Source organism: Lepisosteus oculatus, chromosome 17 (genome assembly GCF_040954835.1).
Source record: "Lepisosteus oculatus isolate fLepOcu1 chromosome 17, fLepOcu1.hap2, whole genome shotgun sequence".
Taxonomy (NCBI): Eukaryota; Metazoa; Chordata; class Actinopteri; order Semionotiformes; family Lepisosteidae; genus Lepisosteus; species Lepisosteus oculatus.
The window spans coordinates 20,335,553-20,356,335 of NC_090712.1; the positions used below are offsets into that span (position 1 = coordinate 20,335,553).

Below are 20,783 nucleotides of genomic sequence, written 5' to 3' on the forward strand. Positions count from 1 at the left end.
ACTGCTTATTTTTGACTACTAGGTTTCAGTGTGTGTCTGGGAGATTCCAAGGTTTCGCCATTCACTCTGACCTTTCACGTGGCTAAACAACACAGAGCTCCTGAAAGCCAGTTCAAAATGAGTTACTCTGCAGGAAACATGAAATATTGATACTGATGAAGAAAGTCTAATACCACAAGCAGATTGTTACTGGGTGAATAGCTATCCATCACAGTCAGCCCTGGTTTCAAACTGGAACTTTGTGAGATGCCTGGAGCAGGGGTTGGCTCTTCTGAGTTTTGAGGGAGGCAGCAGGGTTGCTGCTAAATGAGAAATTGTTGTTAATTCACCAGATAAGCTTTGTGTAGTTGATCAGTATGCAAAGCAGTAAAGGCTAATTGTAACTGTATTGTTGCATGACTGGGTGGACATGACACCTCTTCTGACTGCCAATTGCCCATCCTGCACTGATTATTGTTTAAACATGCCTGTTTACAGGACTCTTTTGGGCCTGCAGCAAAAGACTACAAAAGAAAATTTGCAAAGGTTATGCTTCAAAATGTTTTAAGGTTCATTTTCCCCCTTAACAAAACAAACAGATGAATAAATAAACTGGATTGCTAGTCATACACTGCAGAGAGTTTCTTTGTAATAATGTTCATTGTATGCCAGCAATCCATATATCCCATTTGTATAATGTAAAAGTTAATAAAGAGATTAGCCATATTGCTGGACAAAACAACCTGAAAAGTGACACAATCTTTCACACACAGGTCCATGTGGATCCCAGTGATCTATTCAATTTACACATACTCAATGGACTGGTACAGCCATATAGTCTTTTACAATAGAAGGCTAATGTGTTAAATAATAGACTTCATGTGAGGTGCTAGGACTACAATCATCTCAGGATAAACTGGTGAGTCGATGTAAATGTCAGTGCTAAGCCAGGAGATCTTACCTGTTGTGCTTGTACGGAAGCAGTAAGCATAAACAGATGTCAGTCAGAGTATGTATATTGTGTTACAGAAAATAATTAGTCATGATGCAGATGCTTTCATCCACATCAGTTTACAGACACTAGGGAATGAATTCTGCATCAATTACTGTTACAGTCGTTTCCAATAAGACATCAGTTCACTGATCTCAACAGGTGATTAAGTAACCTGCTCAGGTAACATGCTGAACTTCTGGCTGTGGTTATTGTCAAGATACAGTGCCACAATACAAAAAAAAATGGGACCTGGGTATCACTAAGGGCATTCTCAAATAAAGCACATCCAAAGCTAGGCCATTAAAAACCAAGCATATTTCTGATCTTGGCAAAAAAAATATTACTGATTAGAAGGAAGTAAAGATCAAACATTAGCAACAAACAGCAACAAAAGTAACAAAACAGACCAACCATACCAATGCCAACACAAGTGCGTGCTAATTATAGGTACATAAAGGCCAAAAGGTCATAATGATAATAGAAAAATAAAGCCCAACATATGACTAATCAGAGCATGTTACATAAAAGGAAATAAACCATATTCAGAAAACAAAGAGACACGGTGTAACAATTTAATAAAATGATCAAAACCCTTAAAGAAGATGCCGGAGTCATTTTGCAGTCAACATGATTAAAGAGGTTCTGTAGATACACTCGCATACACTTCTCTACTCTGTTGAACAATTTTAAGATAATACAACTTAATCTATAATAATAATCTATATTATTATAAACAGTATCCTAACATAGTCCCCCCGCCTGTCTGAATGTTCAAAGGCAGTATGTGGTGCTAGAGATATGGCATCATCAACTGACCTATTCGGGCAGTAAGCAAACTGGAGTGGGTCAAGGGAGTCTGGGATAGAGTGGTTTATATAGGACAGTACGAGGATCTGCAAGCACTTCATGAGCACTGAAGTGACAGCCACTGGGCGGTAATCGTTCAAACAAGTTACCTTGGTAACTTCTCAGGCACAACTGTGGTTTTCCTGAAGCACTCTGGTATAACTGACTGGGACAGAGGGAGGTTAAAAATGTCTCTGCATGCAGGAGACCTTTCTCTGTTACGTGCTTGGAAGGCCATGCTTTCCACCAAATGTCTTTGTTCATACAGGGCTTCTGATTGGGATATATCCAGATCATCCTGGTAGGAACGCATCTGTTCACACAGGTTGATGCAGGACAGGACCACCTCTGTATACTCATTTAGACCAGTGGAAGAATCTTTGAATTGTAGCACCCTCGTGAGGCAGTGATGGGACAGGTAATGGGGCTGGTCAGCCCCAAGAGCGCATGCTGCGGTAGATGGGAACCTGTCTGGAATAGTTGGGAACTAGCAGGGGCATTGTTAAATCCTGGGACTTGGGGGGAAGGACAGGGGTTTATGTACATGTAATGCGAGTCTTCGTGTCTGACTGTCCCATATTTCCCCATCCTGATGTGTGGTCTCAGGTTCCCACCCCGACTTCTCTGGCCTGTGTTAGTCAGGACCCCCACCTTCGCTCTCAGTTGCAATAGATTTTATTTTTCCTTTTAAGGATAGTGAAATTACACCTCTTTGAATATCAAAAGAACACTTCCTTTACTGCTCGTCATTTCAAAGCAGTTTGCGAGTTTTTGCTCAGCGGCGTCTGACCCGCGCTGCACGCTCTCTCCTGCAGGTGGCGCTCTTCAGCTTGTTTGTAAACAGGAAGAAGGAGCAGGAAAGCGTGGTCAGACTTCCCGAAACAGAGCGGTATGCTCCCTTAATGGTTATGTAACAGTGATCCAGTGGGTTATCGCCTCTAGTGGGAACCGAGATGTGTCGAAAGTACTTCGTTAGTACCTTTTTAAGGCTGCAGTGGTGAAAGTCCCCCGCCACGATAGAGACAGCGTCCGGATGCGTGTATTCATATTTACTGATGACGCTGTACACCTCGCAGAGTGCAGATTCAGCATTCGGGTGAAAGCACCTAGCGGTCATCATAACAACAGCCGTAAATTCCCTCAGCAGGTAAAAAAGGCAAATATATATTCCATATATTCCATATGAGCAAGATTTGTAGAGAACGTCTACTTCAGTGCACCACAGAAAGTTAATCACGAAACAGACTCCACCTCTTTTCTCCTTGCCTGTAGGATCAGCTCAGCTGTGCGGTCCCCTCTATACGGCGTGAATCCAGCGGGTTATACAGCGGCATCGGTACCGTTGTGTTTCAGTGACACAGAAGACGCAGAAGTCTCTCAAGTCGCGCTGAGTGTCGATCTTACCGTCCAGCGATTGCACACCTGCAAGCAGGAAGCTGGAGGGGCGTAGGCCGGCAGGCGCTCTCCTGGGGATACCCCAACACGCTGCCTGTCTTACCCCGCCTCCTCTCGGCATCGTGTCCCCGTCCGCTCTGCGCTTGAGAAGCAAAGCCGTGTGCTTTCAGTTCCACTGAAGCTAGATCCGAGGCTCTAAATCCTAGGTCCAGGAGTGTCTGTGGGTCGTGCTGTAGGTGATGGTCACACGCGTATTTCTTGCGCAGAAAAGCAAGACATAACATGAAAGTAAACAACATAAACGCTACACACGAGACATCGCCATTGAAAGGCGCCATCTTGCATAATGAAACCTGATGAAGCAGTCAAGTTTTCTTCTTGAAGTAATTGTTAATTGATTCTAAATCCTGATATAGTTAAGAAAACAACCAAATTCCTAGGTGATAATTAGAAGGATAAACAAACAGTGAAGAAGCAGTAAATGAAAGTTAAAAAAATAGATAAAATTCAAGACTGGGCAAACACCTGGCAGATGATGTATAATATAGACAAGTGTAGGGTTTTGCATGCGGATAGTAAAAACATAAACTATAAATATAAAAATGGCAATGGATGGGGTAGAAGAAGCTTCTTATGAAAAAGACAGTTGTTTATGTTGACACATCATTTACATGTTGTACTCAACAATTAATGTGTTATTCTGCATATTTTAGCCACATTCAGTGATGTTGGTGATAGAAGAAGACTAGGCTTAACTGCTGACGAGTTCATCCTAGGTGTTGCTCTAAAGAATGGAAGGATATACTTAGCGTCTTAGTGAAAATATACCCATAAATACATTTTCGTGCACCTTTACGATGGCTTTTTGCTCCTAATTTTCTTTTCATGAAAACATCTTGCATTTCCACAGGCAAACCTGCAAAGCAGGCAGCCAAAATCTCCCTGCAGTATATGGGAGAGAGAGTCCAGGGAGGAGGTGGATGTATCGTCGTGAGCCGCAATGGTGACTGGGCAGCAGAGTTCACCACCGAACGCATGGCCTGGGCGGCTATCAAGGATGATGTCATGTGCCACGGTCTGAATCCCAAGGAGGTGTTCTCTGAACAGCTTACAGAATGAGTCTTCTGGAACAAATTTGCCTAAAGACTGGCAGAGGCATGAGCAACAATGTGACTGAACAAACAAAATGACGTAAATTTACACACATGTAGTGCCATTTGATATTGGTCTTTTCTGAGTACACTGGGTTTAATATTTTTTAATGCTTTGAGTACTTTTCAGAAGATTAAGTATGGAAAAGCTGCTTCCCTTATTCTCCATACATGTATATACCTCCTACTTGAGTCAATGATACTTCCTCTGTATTTGAATGATTCATTCCTTGATCTTGAGTGCATACTAATTAAACTGAAATTATTGAACATGAATGATATAACATTAAAAATACTGTATCAATGACCCTGTCATGCAAAATAATTATTACAGTTTTCTATTTTAAACTTACAGGAGTACTGTATTAGTAAGAAATGACTGTTTCATAAAAATATGTTGCAAAGGCTTGCACAATATAACCTCAGGAAAAGAACAACGAAATGAACAAGTTTTGAAAAAAGTCACATAACATTCATCAGAAAAGCTATCGAAATGGAGTTTGTAACAAAAGTTCGGGAAGTATGATAACAACCAAGTTCAATCAGACTTGGCTGTCAGTAACTATCAATCACTCCTGACGTCATTTCCTCTCCTAAAACACTATAAATACTGTGTGCGATTCCCTTCTCTCCCTCACATACGTCTTTTTGAACCCCACCTCCACCTCTGCAGCTGCCCCTGGGTCACTCCTCACTCTGCAGTGGGTCCCAGCCTCCTCCTCTTCCCAGGTGGTCAGCCCTCAGCCAAGCGGGTTCAGCCACATTTTGACTAAAGACTACAGAATCCTTTCAGTATGCTGAATTCTTGGGTGTTGTTATTCCTAGTGAAGTCAGTTTAAATAAATCAATTTGAAGATTTGAGAGATTTAAAACAAGACGAGGACTCAGATTAGGACTCAAAGTATTCCTGATCTCAAGAGTACTCCACTGCTTTGGTGGAACAGACACAGGAGCCCTGCCACCCACACTGTGTAATCTGGATGTAGAATAAATGAGTCCTTAGGCACGGAAATGCAGTTTGGAGAGTAATTTATCAGATCAGAAATCCGACAAGAAGAATTCATCTTTGATGCCTTGAATGTCGAAAGCTATTTTATTTCATGAACAAGTTTTATTTAAATGATCAAAAATAAACACAAAACAACTTAAAAATGACCATACTGTAAAACCTCAATATAAATGACTTTTCTCCCGAAACTATGAGAGACCATTTCATCCACGTTCGCAGACCATATTTGCCTATTGGATGGGCTGTGCAGTAGGAGTGTAACAGCAGGCACCCACTGTACATCTTTTCTCACAGATCGACTTCACCCGACCTGCTTCCCTCTGTAGCAAAGGCATAGCTCGGATAACAAAGAGTTCATTTGTCTTTGTAGAAGTGCATCATGGGTTACACTTTAGTAATTCAGTTTCCATAACGAAAGCGTTAGATGTACATTGTGTGTACTACTGAATTATTGTTATGAGAGCAATGCCTATATGTATGATTATACCAATAGTCATGGTTATACATTTATTTTTTTGGCCTCAATCTTATCACTGGATGGTTACAAAATATGTTTAACATGTGCTATGCAATTTGTAAACACAAAAACAACCACTCCAATATTGTTTTAGTATGCAATACTACACTTTTTCCAAAATGTACAATGAAAATGTAATACAGAAGAATCATTTTCATGTGTTAAAGGAGTATTTGTAAACTATTATCGTAAAGCATGTTAGATTATTTATTGAAATTGCTAGTTATGTAGAAATCTGAAATGCACAATTTCAGAATCCAAGGTAAAAATGATTAAATTATATTTTTTATTTCCAGTAAAATAATTTTCCTTTGAACTGAGCATAGACCTCACATACAAAGCTCACCAGCAGAGTTCGAAGGAAACAAATGTTTACTAGAGAAAGTAAGGTTATTGCTTTCAAGGTCAAACAGCAGTCAGAAGAATTTTTTAAGTTTTTAATAAAGAAGAATCAATAATCAAGTGAAATTCTGCCTTGTGGGCTAACATTTGCAAATGTTTCACACAGAAAAGCAACAAAAGCAACATTCATCTATTTTCTTTCAAATACTCATGTAGCGGCAAGGCTTATTAAAATACAGGAATTAAGTCTGTTGCTCCCTTGCCAGTCCCTCTGTCTGTCTATCTCAGTGGTGCTGGATACAGAGAGGCCATTCTATTTGGTTCACATTTAAGGTGTTTTTCTAGCTGATAGAGTGTCCTGATAAGGAACAACTCCCAATGCTGAAATTCTCCAGCAACCCTGATATATGGTCATCTCTGGCGCCTTACTGTCTGAGAGATTCCAAGGGAGAGTCTCATCCCAAGTTGTTTAAAACCCTAATGTCAGAGAGCATGGTTACTCATCCTCCACCTACAGTAGATCAGCCAATCAGGAACTGGTAGGGCAGGGTAACCCCATGTGGGTCTCGAATGCCCACGGAACTTTCAACCAATGAACGACCGTAGTTCCTCCAGGTAAAACAGGTAGCACAGGGCTCCTCCAGGGCTCCTCCTAGACTTTCTCAGACTCAGCTCGGACAACCACGTAATGGCCAGTGCGTCCGAGTGCCAGGACTTTCCCTTGTTCTAAGAGTGATCAACCTGATCAACGAGTGACCTACGGTCGGAACTGTGGACAGCTGAATCTCAGGATTCAGGACTCGCGCTACATCAGGAACGAACATGTCTTCTTCTTGTCTAAAGAGTGTGACCTGCTTGGACCCGCAGTCACTTTTCTCATGTGCAGAATCTCTGCTAGTAAGCCAGAACTAACTAACCGGTCTTCAGAGAGCCCACTGCTAGAGCATTGCAGCAGGAATCTCTCCCACTTCTCTCCAGCTGCAACAGCACTGCCGGTCACTGGGCCAGAGAGCGCCTATTGGACATGGCAACAGCCTACAGCTGTTTCTTTGTGTCCGCGGGAGATCTGAATCCCCACAGATCGGATGAGTACTCAACATTCTGCATTACAGCTCAATAATTAAATTGTTACCTCAACCACAGTTGATATCAATTTAATTTCTATGAGTGATATACTTGCTTTTGAGTATCTAGTGTAGAAGTTGTAATCCAAGTTCATTTACAAAACGGTATAAATGAATGATATACTGAATGTATGTCCCTCTTGGTTTGTAACTCTTCATAATTGAATATATACCTTTTATATTCTGCTAACCCTCACGATAAGATCTGTTATGTTTATGGACATTTTATGTATTAATAAATGTATTGTCGTGTATTAGTATCCGTGTGTGCGTTGCTGTTATCCCGCTGGTTCGCTCTTCTAATAGCCAAAGAATCATTTTGTGACTTACTGCTACAATTAATAATTGTCCCAGTAAAAGCACAAAACCCTACATTTACTGTTGCCTCGTGAGAGGATGCCTGCACTCATCTTGATAATTCATGTACCATTCCTCAGGGAGGCCATGTGGCTTATGAACAGTAAAACCCACAAAGTATCATTCTGGAAAGAAGAACTTTTCAAACTCAAACATTTTTCTGCAGTGAAACAATGATCCAGCAGAAACTTGTTGATTTCGAGGGATATTAATCCTGGTCCAATTAAAGCATTCCAAAAAGGGTTAAAGTTACTGTTTGTAATCACTTTCGTAACTTAGGTCTTCTGTGTTTTCAGTAGTGTTTAAGGCAATTATGCAATAACACTTTCAGAAAATTAACAATAATGCCTGTGGTAATTACTGCCTGTGGTAACGACAAACCAAGAGAAAGCAGGAACAGTTAAAATCCTCAGCTGGCCAAGAAAACCTATTAGGTTTGTTTCCTGCTTGACATTTTCATCAATTTCTGGAACAAAGTGCTAAAGAGATGGGTAGTAATTATTTTATTTCAAATATATAGACCTATTTTGCTGGAGCAATAGCCTTAAATAAGTCTGTATTGTTTTACAATGCCCCATCGGGGGTATCTGTAAAGCCGCAGTATCGTAAAACTGAGGAGCCTCGCAATGGAGGTGGAGTACGGAAGAAAAAAGTGAGCTGGAAAAATCAATACAATATCGCATTCATCTCTGGGTGGGCTCCAGGTTTGTTTATTTGCTTGTGAAATGTCATCCTCTCTCCCTTCGGCTGCATCTGTTTTGAATGTGGAGGTGGCTGATCAGATGTGGAGAAGGTTATCTGGAGGAAAGTTCTAGGTGGGTGTTTTCTGAGAAAAAAATGTCTTTTTGCCTTTCAGATAAGCATTTCAAAAGTGGTGAAAGAGATGTCATGGCAAGTATAAAAGAAGAAAATAGCTCTGGCAACTGTAAAGAAGGATGCACTGGTAAATAACTTCTGCGACTCTTCAGTCTTAATTCAAAGTCAATCTTGTGAAGCCTGAGGGTCATTCAGATTCTTTTCCATTTGTGTTGTTTAATTGAACATGAATAATTTAACTGACTTAAATGAATGCCTTCCTAGGCCTTACTCTGGAACATATTTAGAAACACGAACATTAACAGCTATGAAAATGTGAGCTGGGAAGACAAAACGCTGGCTGTATGTACGGTGTCTGTCGCCACGGTCAGAAGCCTTTCTCTACTGCCCCGCTGAGTAAAGGCCTCCTCGGGACCTCTCCACCTGTCCTGACATCCCTCTGCACATTTCCAGGTCACAGTGGCAAAGCTTCTGATCTTGTCTTCCTGTCTCATATGTTGTCATCTTCTCAGCCATCCCCTGACTCTTGGGATTCATTCCACTGCTGGTTTCAGCCTGTTCTTCCTGAAATGTATCCTGCCCATTGCCATTTTACCCTTTTCACTCTTTCAGTAATGTAGCTGGTCTTTTCTTGCTCTCAGATCCATTTCTTTCTTTTTCTGTCTTCTGTTATCCCCAGAGTGCATCACGTCGTGTCTCTCTTTGTTTGGAGTTTTTCACATTTAAATGACTTGGTTTCACAGCCATGGGTCAGTTCCGGCAGGATGTATCAGTAGACAATTGTCCATTCCAGTACATTAATTTCATTATAATACTGAGAGCATGAAAAGCCAACAAATTGTGTAAGAACCAACAGCACTCAGAGTATGCTAATGGTGAACATCATCAGCAATCCACAAGTGACACAGTTCTATATAAATAAAAAATAATAAATAAAATATTTCCTGTTCATATCCTAAAAATATTAAACAAACTTCATAAAATTAAGTGTTAAAGATCTGACAAAGGTGTTAAAGATCAGACCGAAATGTTGCATATTTGCCAGCAGTCATATCACCCTGCAACTCACAACTGGCAACTGAAGCTAAGCAGGTGTGAGGTTGCTGCTGGAAAAGGTGTTATTGGAGCCAGCAGGGGGCACTCACCCTGCGGTCTGTGGGGGTCTTAATGCCCCAGTATAGTGACGGGGACACTATACTGTTAAAGGGCGCCATCCTTCAGATGATACCAAGGTCCTGACTCTCTGTGGTCATTAAAAATCCCAGGGCATTGTTCAAAAAGGATAGGAGTGTTACCCCGGCATCATGGCCATAGTTCCCCGTGGCCCTTACCAATCATGGCCTCCTAATAATCCCCCTCTCTGAACTGGCTTCATCACTCTGCTCTCCTCTTCACTGAGAGCTGGTGTGTGGGGAGCGTATTGGTGCACTGGCTCTGGCTGCCATCGCATCATTGGGGTGGGGCTGCACACTGCTGGTGGAGGAGGGGCGTCCCCATCACCTGTACAGCGCTTTGAGTGGAGTGTCCAGAAAAGCGCTATATAAGTGTAAGAATTATTATTTTATTTAAGGATGGGGTTTGTATCATTTCTATGTCCTCTGACAGAAGGACTTATTACCCTTCCACGCCTACCTTGAGGCTATTTATGTCTTTCAAACCCATTGTTTGTTTTTCTGTTAATAAAACATACAAAATAGCAAAGCCAGCAGGATAACACTGAATTGGAAAGTTAAGATAGCATTACATATTGATAATGCCTGATCGTCTTTGCTAATTTGTGACTGATGGTAGTTTACATTTCACCATGTTTCCCTGTGCTACAGTATTTAGGTTTTTTTTGTCATTTCCTCATTTTACACTCTCTGCCATAGATCTGCATCCACAGAGTGCATTCATCATATATATATAAATATTTGTATTATTTATATATTATAAAATATTTAATTGGGTTTTGTGTATGCTTGTTATACATTTTATTTATTCCAAAGTAGTTCATTGTATTCTCATACAATTTATGATACTGAATTCAGCAGGTGTTTATAACAGATGATCTTAATTTGTGTTAGAAATTTCCCTTTTACTGGTCCTGACATTTTTGCAAAATTGAAGATTTGAAGATTGCAAACAAATCAGGTTTCTTCAGAAATATTGTCACCTGGTTGAACTTTGTCATGAAAAAATAAAATTGAGTCTGATTATATTTACTAATAAAGGGGAAAAGAAATGACCTAATAGTAAAAGAATAAATAACTTCAATTCATTTTGAGTTAAAATACATTTCTGTATTCAGAGATTTGGCTTATTAAATTTGAAAGTGTTACAGCGTTGCCAGGTTACACTGAAATCGAAATAAAACAGATTTAATCAACATGATCATGAGATGGGCAAACAGTTTGCTGATTTTTTTCTCTTGGCAAACATTCTCATTTAAGGGTCATTTCAAATCTATTTTTTAACAACCCAAAGATGCTATTAAAATGAAATCTTGCACACTGTCTTGTTAAAGGGTTGCAACTGCAGTGTATCCACAGGAAGTTTAACGACTGTATGGTGCATTGGTCATTATCAAAACCTGCTTTGGCCCTCCTGTCATTGCTAACATAGCCATGTCTTCAGTCCGGCTGTTGCTTTAAGGCAATCAGTAGCTCGGACCAATTCATCAATTGCTTAGGTTGCCCTTGGCAGCACCAGCTGTGCAAAGCAAAAACCTACTATATCCCAGAAGGCCTGATCAGGGAAAATAGTAGTAAAAAATGAAGTGCTGTCCAAACAAGCCCATGACTCAGAGGGCTCACATGTAATCTTGCAGAAAGAACATGGCCTGGGGTGAGAGAGATATTTGCCTGGAGGAAACATCATGTGTTTTTTACCAGAGCTCCTCTCTTGTTTCTACAGTAGCTGCACATCATTGCACGATACTTTTTTCATAAAGTGTAACTTGAACATTATGACGAGCTGATGTGGAAAAGAGAGAAAGAAGGAATGTAACTATTACTTAGGTGACAGGGTAAACTGAGTGTTATTCATCAGATACAGATACCTGACACTATCTTCTGGTCCATTTTGGTACGGGAAGTGATAAAAGAAATTGTTCTACGTGTCCAATTAGGTTGGGACCTGACTATCAGCAAGGAAGCATCAAAGGAAGAGGGACAGGACGGAGAGGCAGACTGGGATGGACCTGGGGCCCTGGTCAAGTTCCAAACCTGGGATCCAGATCTGCATGGACCGTGTTCATGTGGGTTTCCTCCAGGTGCTCCGGTCTCTCCCACAATCCGAAGACATGTGGGAACGTTGGCCCTTGTGTGAGCATGTGCATGTCTGTGTGTTCCCTGCAATAGACTGGTGTCCCTTCCAGGGTGTATCCTGCCTTGTGCTCATCGCTTGTCAGATAGATTCTGGCTCCCCTGCAGCCCTGAACTGGATGAAGCAGTTAGAAAATGAACGGATGGATTATTTGTCAATTTATTTTAGTTAAAAACAGCATCCGAGACCTTCGTGTTATGTTAAAATGCATATGCATTTGGTGTGTGAATTATACATTCCTCTTACTTTATAAATCCTCTTACACCACTGGCAATAAACATCTTAACATTCACAGTGTGGTGTGCAGCCCAGCCAGTGTGATGTCCATACCCGGGAACAGGAGTTAACTGCAGCAGATGTTTATTCTAGGTAGATGGACTACTATGCCTTGAAACTGAAAGGCAATTGGTGAAAAATACATCAAAAAGATGTCTGGTGAAAAATCCTCAGGAGCTGAAAGTTGTGTTTTTTATTTCTCACTACTTTTCAGTGTGGAATTAACCTCTACTTGCTCTTCTGCAGCCCACACACTGATGGAGCTCCCCACTCAAACCTCTTGTGTAATCATTACATCAGCCTTTCAATTTAACAGCACTTTTAAAATCCTGCCTGTCTCCAAGTGTCAGTGTGAACACAGTGAGCCATATGGCCACCCTCATTCTAGGTCCAGCATGTAAGTCCTAAGTTTCAGAGGTTTAAAGTTCAACTGCATAGTTCTTTCAAGGTTGTATTGTTGTTAATGAATACTTCAGTTTTCTTTTCATCTTGTTTATCTGACCTGAGTGGTGACATCACGCTCCCTTTTCTTTACAACCTGCTTTTCCAGCAGAATACATTTACACAGGCCTGTTTGATTGTTTTCTTGCTACTGCAAATGCAGAGAAAAATATCTTTAAAATATCTTGGTAAAGTGCAGCATCAATACACCTACACTGTGTAAGAGAAATCTCTGGGGTTCAAAATAAGAAATAGTAACATAAAGAATAATCAAAATGTAAATTTAACTCTAAGTATACTTTAGCTTTAACAATATTCAAAGAATATTCATACTTGTTAAGATTAATTTCTCTTCTCCAGATTTGAAAGAGATCTCAGAGGCCCAAGCCAGAATTTGTAATACTTTCTCTTGTCTAACACACATGTCCTCCAATGCCAGTGATATATTAGGTGTAGGAGGTGGGGGATTACTATAGCAATCAAAATTGCAACTGTAAATTGTGAGAGTGCTTGACGACTTTTAGGAACCAATCAAACACAATAATTTACAGTCTCACACGGATTGAAGATAAACAATACACAATTATTGATATAAAACCAGAAACAGGCAAGATAAAGATCATAAGAAAATGCAGTAAATGCTTTGCTCCTACATAGACATTAGTGGTGTTCATCCTATTAAGTAAAAGGAACACATTGGGCATTAATGGTTCAAACAAAGCTTTGGACCACTTGGGAGACAAATACCTGGAAAACAGACAAAACATTCTAACAATACAATGGACATAGCATAAGAAGCAATCAGTAACTCAATAAAAGAGAAAGGATACAGTAAAAGGTAAGAAAAAGAAACAAGAATTGTATAGGAAAATATATATGATAGATAAGAAAGATACAATGAAACATAACTGGAACCAAAACACTTTAAAAAAAATACATGTTTGCATAGATTGCCTCTGGGTGCTCTGGTGTCCTCCCACTGTCACCACTCTGGTAGGTTAATTGGCTTCTGGGAGAACTGGCCCAGGTGTGTGTGTGTGAGCCCTGTGAATGACTGGCGTCCTGTCTGTGTCACGATTGTCGGAAAGGACGAACCGTGGAATGGCAGGAGAGCGTAAAAGACCCTATGCGTAGCGGTGAGACGGGGGTTAGCCCGGACTCAGCTGTTCAGGGAATGCCCTATAGAAACCTATACCTCAGGTAGCGGACGTGGGGCGACCTGGTGCTAGGCAGGTCTCAGGACATCCGTACTTCAATGCTGAGCGAAGGCAAATGAAAGACCCGGACATATATAACCCCAGAGAGAGAGACACCGGAAGGACAGCAGAGCACCGGAAACAAGAGACAGGACAGAGTAGGAGCGCCCTCTGGCTGCAGAGGGTGTGACAGTCTGGGGTGTTCAGGTGTGCTTCAAAGAGAACTTGAATAGAAAACTTTTTGTGTTTTTCTGACATGATGGTTCATACTGACACAAAAGAGGTATGATTATTCTATGTAATGCTCCTTTTGAGCATTTTTAATTTGCAGATCAATGTTATCAATTTATCTAGTTTCTGGTCTCAGCATATGGCAGGTGAAAAATATTGTAAATTGTTCATCAGACAGAAGTTTTGGATGATTAAGAAGTTTGAACGATAAACTTTAGAGAAGCAGTTGTGATTAAAATAATTATGCTTAATTATGATTAATAAATGACACACCTTTAATATAAACATCAACAACAGGAAGCCAATACTCTCCAAGAAGTGCTGACAAACCAAGCTGCTTCTTTTGTTAGTCAAAAGGCCATTGGCACTGTGTGAATACCAAGCAAAACATCAAATTATATAACTCAGGCAAAGAATCTCTGAAGCACCTAACAAATTTAATAAAATCACAATATTCTTCATTTGCAGTACAAGCTAATGTAATATAGTAGCCCTTAAGGGGAAAAACAAAAGCATTTATCGGAAGAATTGAAATGTGCAGGGAAATTTGATGTTGATCAAAACCAGTATATTCTTTCCATAACTCTATGAAATTCTCTTTAAACTGGAATACAAAAACTACTTCTGCATGACATTCTTTGATAAGTAATTGAATGAGGCATTCAGTAGAATTAAAATAACCCATGTGAACCCTTCATAACCCAAAAACAACAGAATGCATCCACATCATACCCAAATCTCCACATAATAGCAAACAATAGCCCTTTTGCCCACTACAGCAAAGAACTACAACATCGACTCTTTAAGTTCATTATCCCTCACCCCATCCAAAAAAGAGAATAAAATAACATCAGATTTTTTATTATAACACACGACAGTAAAGGTTAGGTTTTGCACATAAAGAAACTGGGCTCTCTTAAATTGTTTATTGTTAGCAGAGCAGTTAATGCAGATTTGAAGTGAGTGATGGAAATTAAAGAGGAAACATGTGTCAATATTAGTTAATATCAGCAGTTAGGAATCAGTCTGCTATTGTATAGTTCTTGGCCAGCTCATAAAAGAGCTGCTGTGATGTTTAAATTTAAAGCAATCAATGAAGAACATCTTCTAAGCTCTTATTTAGTGGTTTTATTTTCCAGACTGGTGGCTGCTTGATGATAGAAAACCGCGTGTAACAAAAGGGTGGTGTAAAAGAGAATTTCAGAAGAATGACAAATTGTAATCTCATGCTTCCACTCTCTCCTATAAATACTTGCCTGCTTCTGCTCCCTTTTGCTCACATTGTTTCGAGAAGCGATTCGGTCCTGTCAGCAACAGACGATCTTTCCCCCACTGTTTCTTTTCCAACCTCCTCCTGGTGTTCAGCTGGTGTGATGCTGGCCCTCAACTCATTACCCCCCAGCAGGTTTCATCCCGCACTGATCAAGAACACCATAATCCTGTTTGTCCTCAGGGCCATCACCTTACCTGATAGTTTTTCTTCTTTTAGGGGTTCAAACCATCTTTTCTTAATTGTGGCAACCAGGCAAGTAGTAACTCTTTCCCGGTTACTCTTCTACATCAGAACATCAGCCTCCATCAGCTTCAGGCTACTTTTTCTGGGTCACCACATCATCTTCCGCTGCCCCTCTACAGAATCCCAATCTCAGACTATGTAGTGTTTGTTGCCTCTACTGCCACCTTTTTGCTCAACAGCTTTCCATCACCTGCAACAAACACGTCTCTCATAACTCCAAGTCAATGACACAAACTAAAATATTAAGCACAATATCCCTTTATAGTCATTGTCCCATCTCATTGAAACTTCTGAAAACTCTTGGGATCTTTCATGCCTCAATTTGCTCCCACCAGGATTATCCACAAAGGGATTATATAAAATTCCTCAACCCTTGTCCTAGAGATCTGTAGTCTTTTCTGGATTTCATTGCAGATGAACTCTTAATAACTAAATTGAATCAATCGGTTGCTTATCTGGGAGCAGACAACATGCTTTCCAGATATCTGCTCGTTGACCATTTAGGGCTCATTGACCATATAAAACCAGAGGTTCTCTGGCTCTCCAAGATCAGGGTTGCAGACCCTAGCCCTAAATTGTGTTTTCAGTGTTAAAACTGAAATCTAATTCTCAAAGGAAAGGGCAAATTAATTCTTAAAATACATTTTCTTACCGTAAAGTATTGTAATCAAGCAATTCCTTTGTATATTATGAATATATTTGATTTTAGTGAATTCGTCTGTATTTTTTTTGCATTGTGTTTATATCTTAAAGCAAAATCCACAAGTAAGAATATTATTGTTTTGAACCAAATTACCCAATTTTTATTTATTATTTCCTTTTAAAGTTACCTTTCAGGATGTAAAATTCCTTTCCTTATCTTGCTGTGCTTCAAGGCAAGATTCTATGTCATCTGTTCATATATGCACTCTAACTTTTATAAAATATACATGAACTCTAGATCCATAATTCCAGCTTTGATGCAGGATAGCAAATGTGGTAAGATTAAAATGCCTCCAAGTCCTTTCAAAATGTATTATTGAGAGCAGATGCTGATGTCCCCATTGTTAGATGAAAAAAAATTTAAATTGCAAACATCCTCTGGAAACAAGGTTTTGCATAAAATAAGATGGAATGAATCAGTCACATACTGAGCTGGTAAGGATATACAGTTAGTATAACTGTTGAAAGTAAGCACCGCAAATTCAACTTTCAGCTATAAGCAATAAAACAGGCCCAGAGAAAAATCATTACGGGTGAACCCAAAATTTCAAAGAAATCATCAAACCTTGGATTCTCTGCAGCACAAACAGAAGGATCATCATCGATCAGTGGCTGACTTCAGAAGCCTCTTCTGGTGCTCTGTCAGAAACGACATAAAGGATTGCAGTAGCAAGCAGTTCAACCCCACAGACTGCACACAGCTAGTGAACCAAAGCTAAACCTGTAGCACATTCCCTTAATTGTACTGTTTTAAAATAAGAAAGTAGTACATTGGCTTCTGCAGGTAAGGTAAGTGTTAGATTTCAACTGGTAATGAGGATTGTCCAAAAAAATAAGACCCATATCCAACAATGCAGTTATCTTTATCTACACCTCCCTCTCAGGATATTTTTTTCTTCTGGTTTGTATTGATCAAAATTCAATACTTGACACCATCAGATACCTCAGGTTTCTGTACAAAGCAAACAGGAATGGAACCCAAACAAAATCTAACAAAGACATAAAAAAACCTTAAATTCGAGCACCTTGTGGTGATGGTAAAGAGCCAGAGAAAAGGTAAAGAAGTGTTTAGAAGTCTAGAATCCTGCCCAGAGGCTTGTGGGTAATTCCAGGAGCACACAGCATAAACTGATGACTTCATGGGTAAAATAGGTCATTCTTATTGTTTTAAAATGTTTTTTAAGTTTTTTTTGGATAAAATACTAATCATACCAGAAATCTTCAGAAAAGACCATGATAACAAAGGTGATGTGAGAACAGATTGGCCTTGTGGAAGATAAAATTAATGTTTCGTGGACTGGGGTCTTTGTCCAACAGTGGTTTGAAAAAGGATGATGATATTTTAAAATCACTGAAATTGATTTTGAATTGTGGCATCAGAAGTAACATTCACTTACCTCCAGTTACAGTTCAAAACGTTCCTCAAGTGCTATGTGTGGTATGTTAAAAAAATGAGTGATCTAAAAGTGTAAGCTTTTCTGAATACATGCTACTTATGGACTCATGTTTGGAAATTAAATTGTTCTTGTAAATGTTGCCTTGCCCAGCTCACATCAAGTGCTGTTCATAAAGATAAAAGGGTTCCTGAGAGTGATCTTTCTCATAATATGAAGTGAGTGGATCTGTATTGCTTACCTGTAGCAATGCCAACATGAAAGGAGTTTATAATTGTGTTTTTTTTCTTGGTCTTTTAAAAACGTTTTGTTTGACTGAAAAACAGATTCTTAACCTGAAGGTCTCTGGGTTTTCTTTTTAATTGTGCAGACAACAGCATGTTTTACAAATATTTTTCTCAAGGTAAAGCAGACCCATCTCTGCATAACTGTGTATTATTGGTCATAATCAATAAGAGAAAGCTTTACATTATCAAAATAGCATTTATATATCATATTAAACAACCCGGAAAAGTAAGAAATGGATACTGCTTGTCGAACAGTCCTTTTATTTAAAAGCTGAAACATTAGCAACCTGAGCATATGGTAAAGCACCAGAAATGCCCTAATGATTTGTTTCAGAAAGCATATTAAATTGTGTTTATTGAAGCAAAATGTAGTTTAAAATAATAGCTCAACATAAGGGACTTTCGAATTGAATACTGCTTTTCTAAAAAGTAGCTTTTTTCTGTTATACTGTACCATTTTATTCTTCCTCTTTGAGAACACTTGCTATTCAGTGCCACACAAAGTCACAAAGCAAATGCCAATAATTCTATCATCAAGTGCCATTGGAAATCATACCTTTTTCAGACGTCAGAATTCATTTGCAGGCTTTATTGGAATAATACATTTTAATGGAAGCAGAAGCCATTGACTGGACACAGCTGATTAACCTCAGAAGATGACTTATCATAATTTGTTATGCAAGAGGACACACTAATTAGTTCCATATTGTATGTAAAGGCTATTTACCATTATATGAAAATTCAAATGCAAATTCAAATAACACCAGATGAGATATTTCATACTGGAATAAAAAAAAATTGAGAGTTTTGTGTTTTGTTTTTCTAGAACAGGTTCCTAGAGTGGAAAATCTGGAGATATGAGCCCTCATTTTTAATTTATATGGGGTCACATCAACGCCTTAGCAAGAAATATCTTGGGGCTGTATTAAAAGCCAATCAGATGCAGAAATCTACAAATTTAAATGTGCATGCTTATCCCAAGGCAATGAGTGTATTTCTGTTGTGGTACAAATTAAATATAATGTTCAGTCTTAAAAGTTTCTCTGATTTTTCATATATTTTGATAACTGTGTAGAACCTTTGTACAATTTTATAGGTTACAGACATATAAAATGCCACATTAATGGGCTGCCTTGGCCGGGCTAATTGGTTGGCTAAGAGGCAAGTGAATGTGAGGGATGATACATTCTCATTGTCCAGGCAAAAAGTCCATTTATTTTGTGAGTAATTACCCCTATTTAAAACCCACACCAATTAAAGAGTGGTCTAGGATGTTACCAGTTATATCACACAACTTCTAGGAATTCAAGAGGAAGATATCTGGTTTGTTTTGATAACAATTTATAAAAAATTGTTCTTTGATCATTAATGAAAACTTTATTTATTTTGTCTTTCTAGCTTTCTTAAAACAAATGTTTTCTTTTAAGTATTTTAGACCACCTGTATTTAACTGTCCATGTATTAAAAAAAAAACATCTGACCTTCACAAATCATCACTAGTCGTTGTTAATGCATTATGGGATGAAGACCTAGCTCATCCAGCTCACCTAGCAAGCTCTGTCAATGACAGCACATTTCTCTATTGGATCCTACTGTCGGTCACTTCTCCTGTAGGTCACACCTCCACTATTCCTTTCTTTACTACTGAACTATATCACCCACCTACTCAGATTCCTGCTCCCTGTCATCCCCATTCCTCCACTCCTGTGGTCCCAGACATCGCAGCCTCTTTTGTTTCTGACCTACAGTAACGCACAGCTCTTTCTTGCTGTCTGTCTTGATTATTATAAGGATATATTTGCCAAACTTACTTGGAGCTGTCTGGACTTGTATATTGCATGCATCTACCTGTACAGTATAACCAGTATTCATTGCTTGAAGGCCTTTGTCTTGAGGGATATACACATCTTATCCTTTGCTTAATTTCCTGTTTTATATTGAGACCTCTCTGTGAAGGACATGCTTTCATATTTTCTACAAGTATATCAACATTTCTTAATTTATACAAAATCACCATGTATAGTGCATAATCAAAGGGGAATACATCTTTCTCTAAAGCATTCATACAGTAAATATACTGTACAGTATATGTGTGTGTCTATGTAAATATAATAAAATGAAATAAACGTGTGTGGTATACAGTATTTCAATTGTTTAAAAGAATAAACACTATTTAATTTTGCTATGCTGCATGTCCAGCAAACCTGAAAAATCTTGTAGATTATATTTTGTGAAAGAAAAAAGCCATCTGAATTTCACAGAGCTGGAAAGAGATGAGTCAGCACTGGCATTTCTTTTATCGCAGTTTCCTGCTAAGTACCACTCAGCCTGTCAATTCAATTCTCTTGCCATTAGCAAGAGACGTCTCGTGTTCTGCATTTAATGTGTGTGAAACTTAGAAAACGATGTATGTTTTAGACTGGGTTTATCGCTCTTTAGTAGCCTTCTATTTCAATACCTAATAAAGACATCTGAAGCTGTGGGAAGTCAAATGTATTAAATTAGTAAATGCTAGTGGTCACAATAAAGCTAAAATAAAGTCATTGTCAGAGGTAATACTCAAATATGTAAGTGACATGAAACTAGGAAATAGAATACATTCAGATACCTTACGCAAAAAAAATGTGACTAAAAAATTATGCGGGGGTTTGATTTTCAGACACTTTTAGGGGGAGGCATTTCATAAGCAGATTTTTTTTTTAATTTCCACGAAATAGCAGTGAAGCCATTATTTCCCTGCTCCATGAGTGACTCCCCAGCAGTATTACGCCCTGTTCTGCTGCTACAGAAGTCCAAAGGACGACACTGAAACATTCGGCTGGGTGATTTAAAAAGGAAAAAAGATAAATAACATAGTACATGTCAAATCAGCTCAGGTATATATAAATAGTAAAAAGAGTGAAC

General features: G+C 39.0%; 1 protein-coding gene across 4 annotated transcripts in view; it reads left to right on the forward strand.

The window, feature by feature from the left end:
• Positions 1-4,672, forward strand: part of LOC102688735 (isoaspartyl peptidase/L-asparaginase) — a 60,650-nt gene extending 55,978 nt beyond the window's left edge. For 2 of the 4 annotated variants that reach the window (XM_006638866.3, XM_015363143.2), the window contains exon 7: positions 4,125-4,672. In XM_006638866.3, coding sequence (XP_006638929.3) covers positions 4,125-4,333 — 209 coding nt within the window. In that variant the 3' untranslated portion in view covers positions 4,334-4,672. Of the gene's footprint in view, positions 1-2,634; positions 2,709-3,091 lie in introns of all 4 variants that reach the window. The other 2 variants (XR_001480354.2, XM_015363142.2) reach the window with 2 other exon arrangements.
• The last annotated feature ends 16,111 nt before the right edge of the window (positions 4,673-20,783 follow it).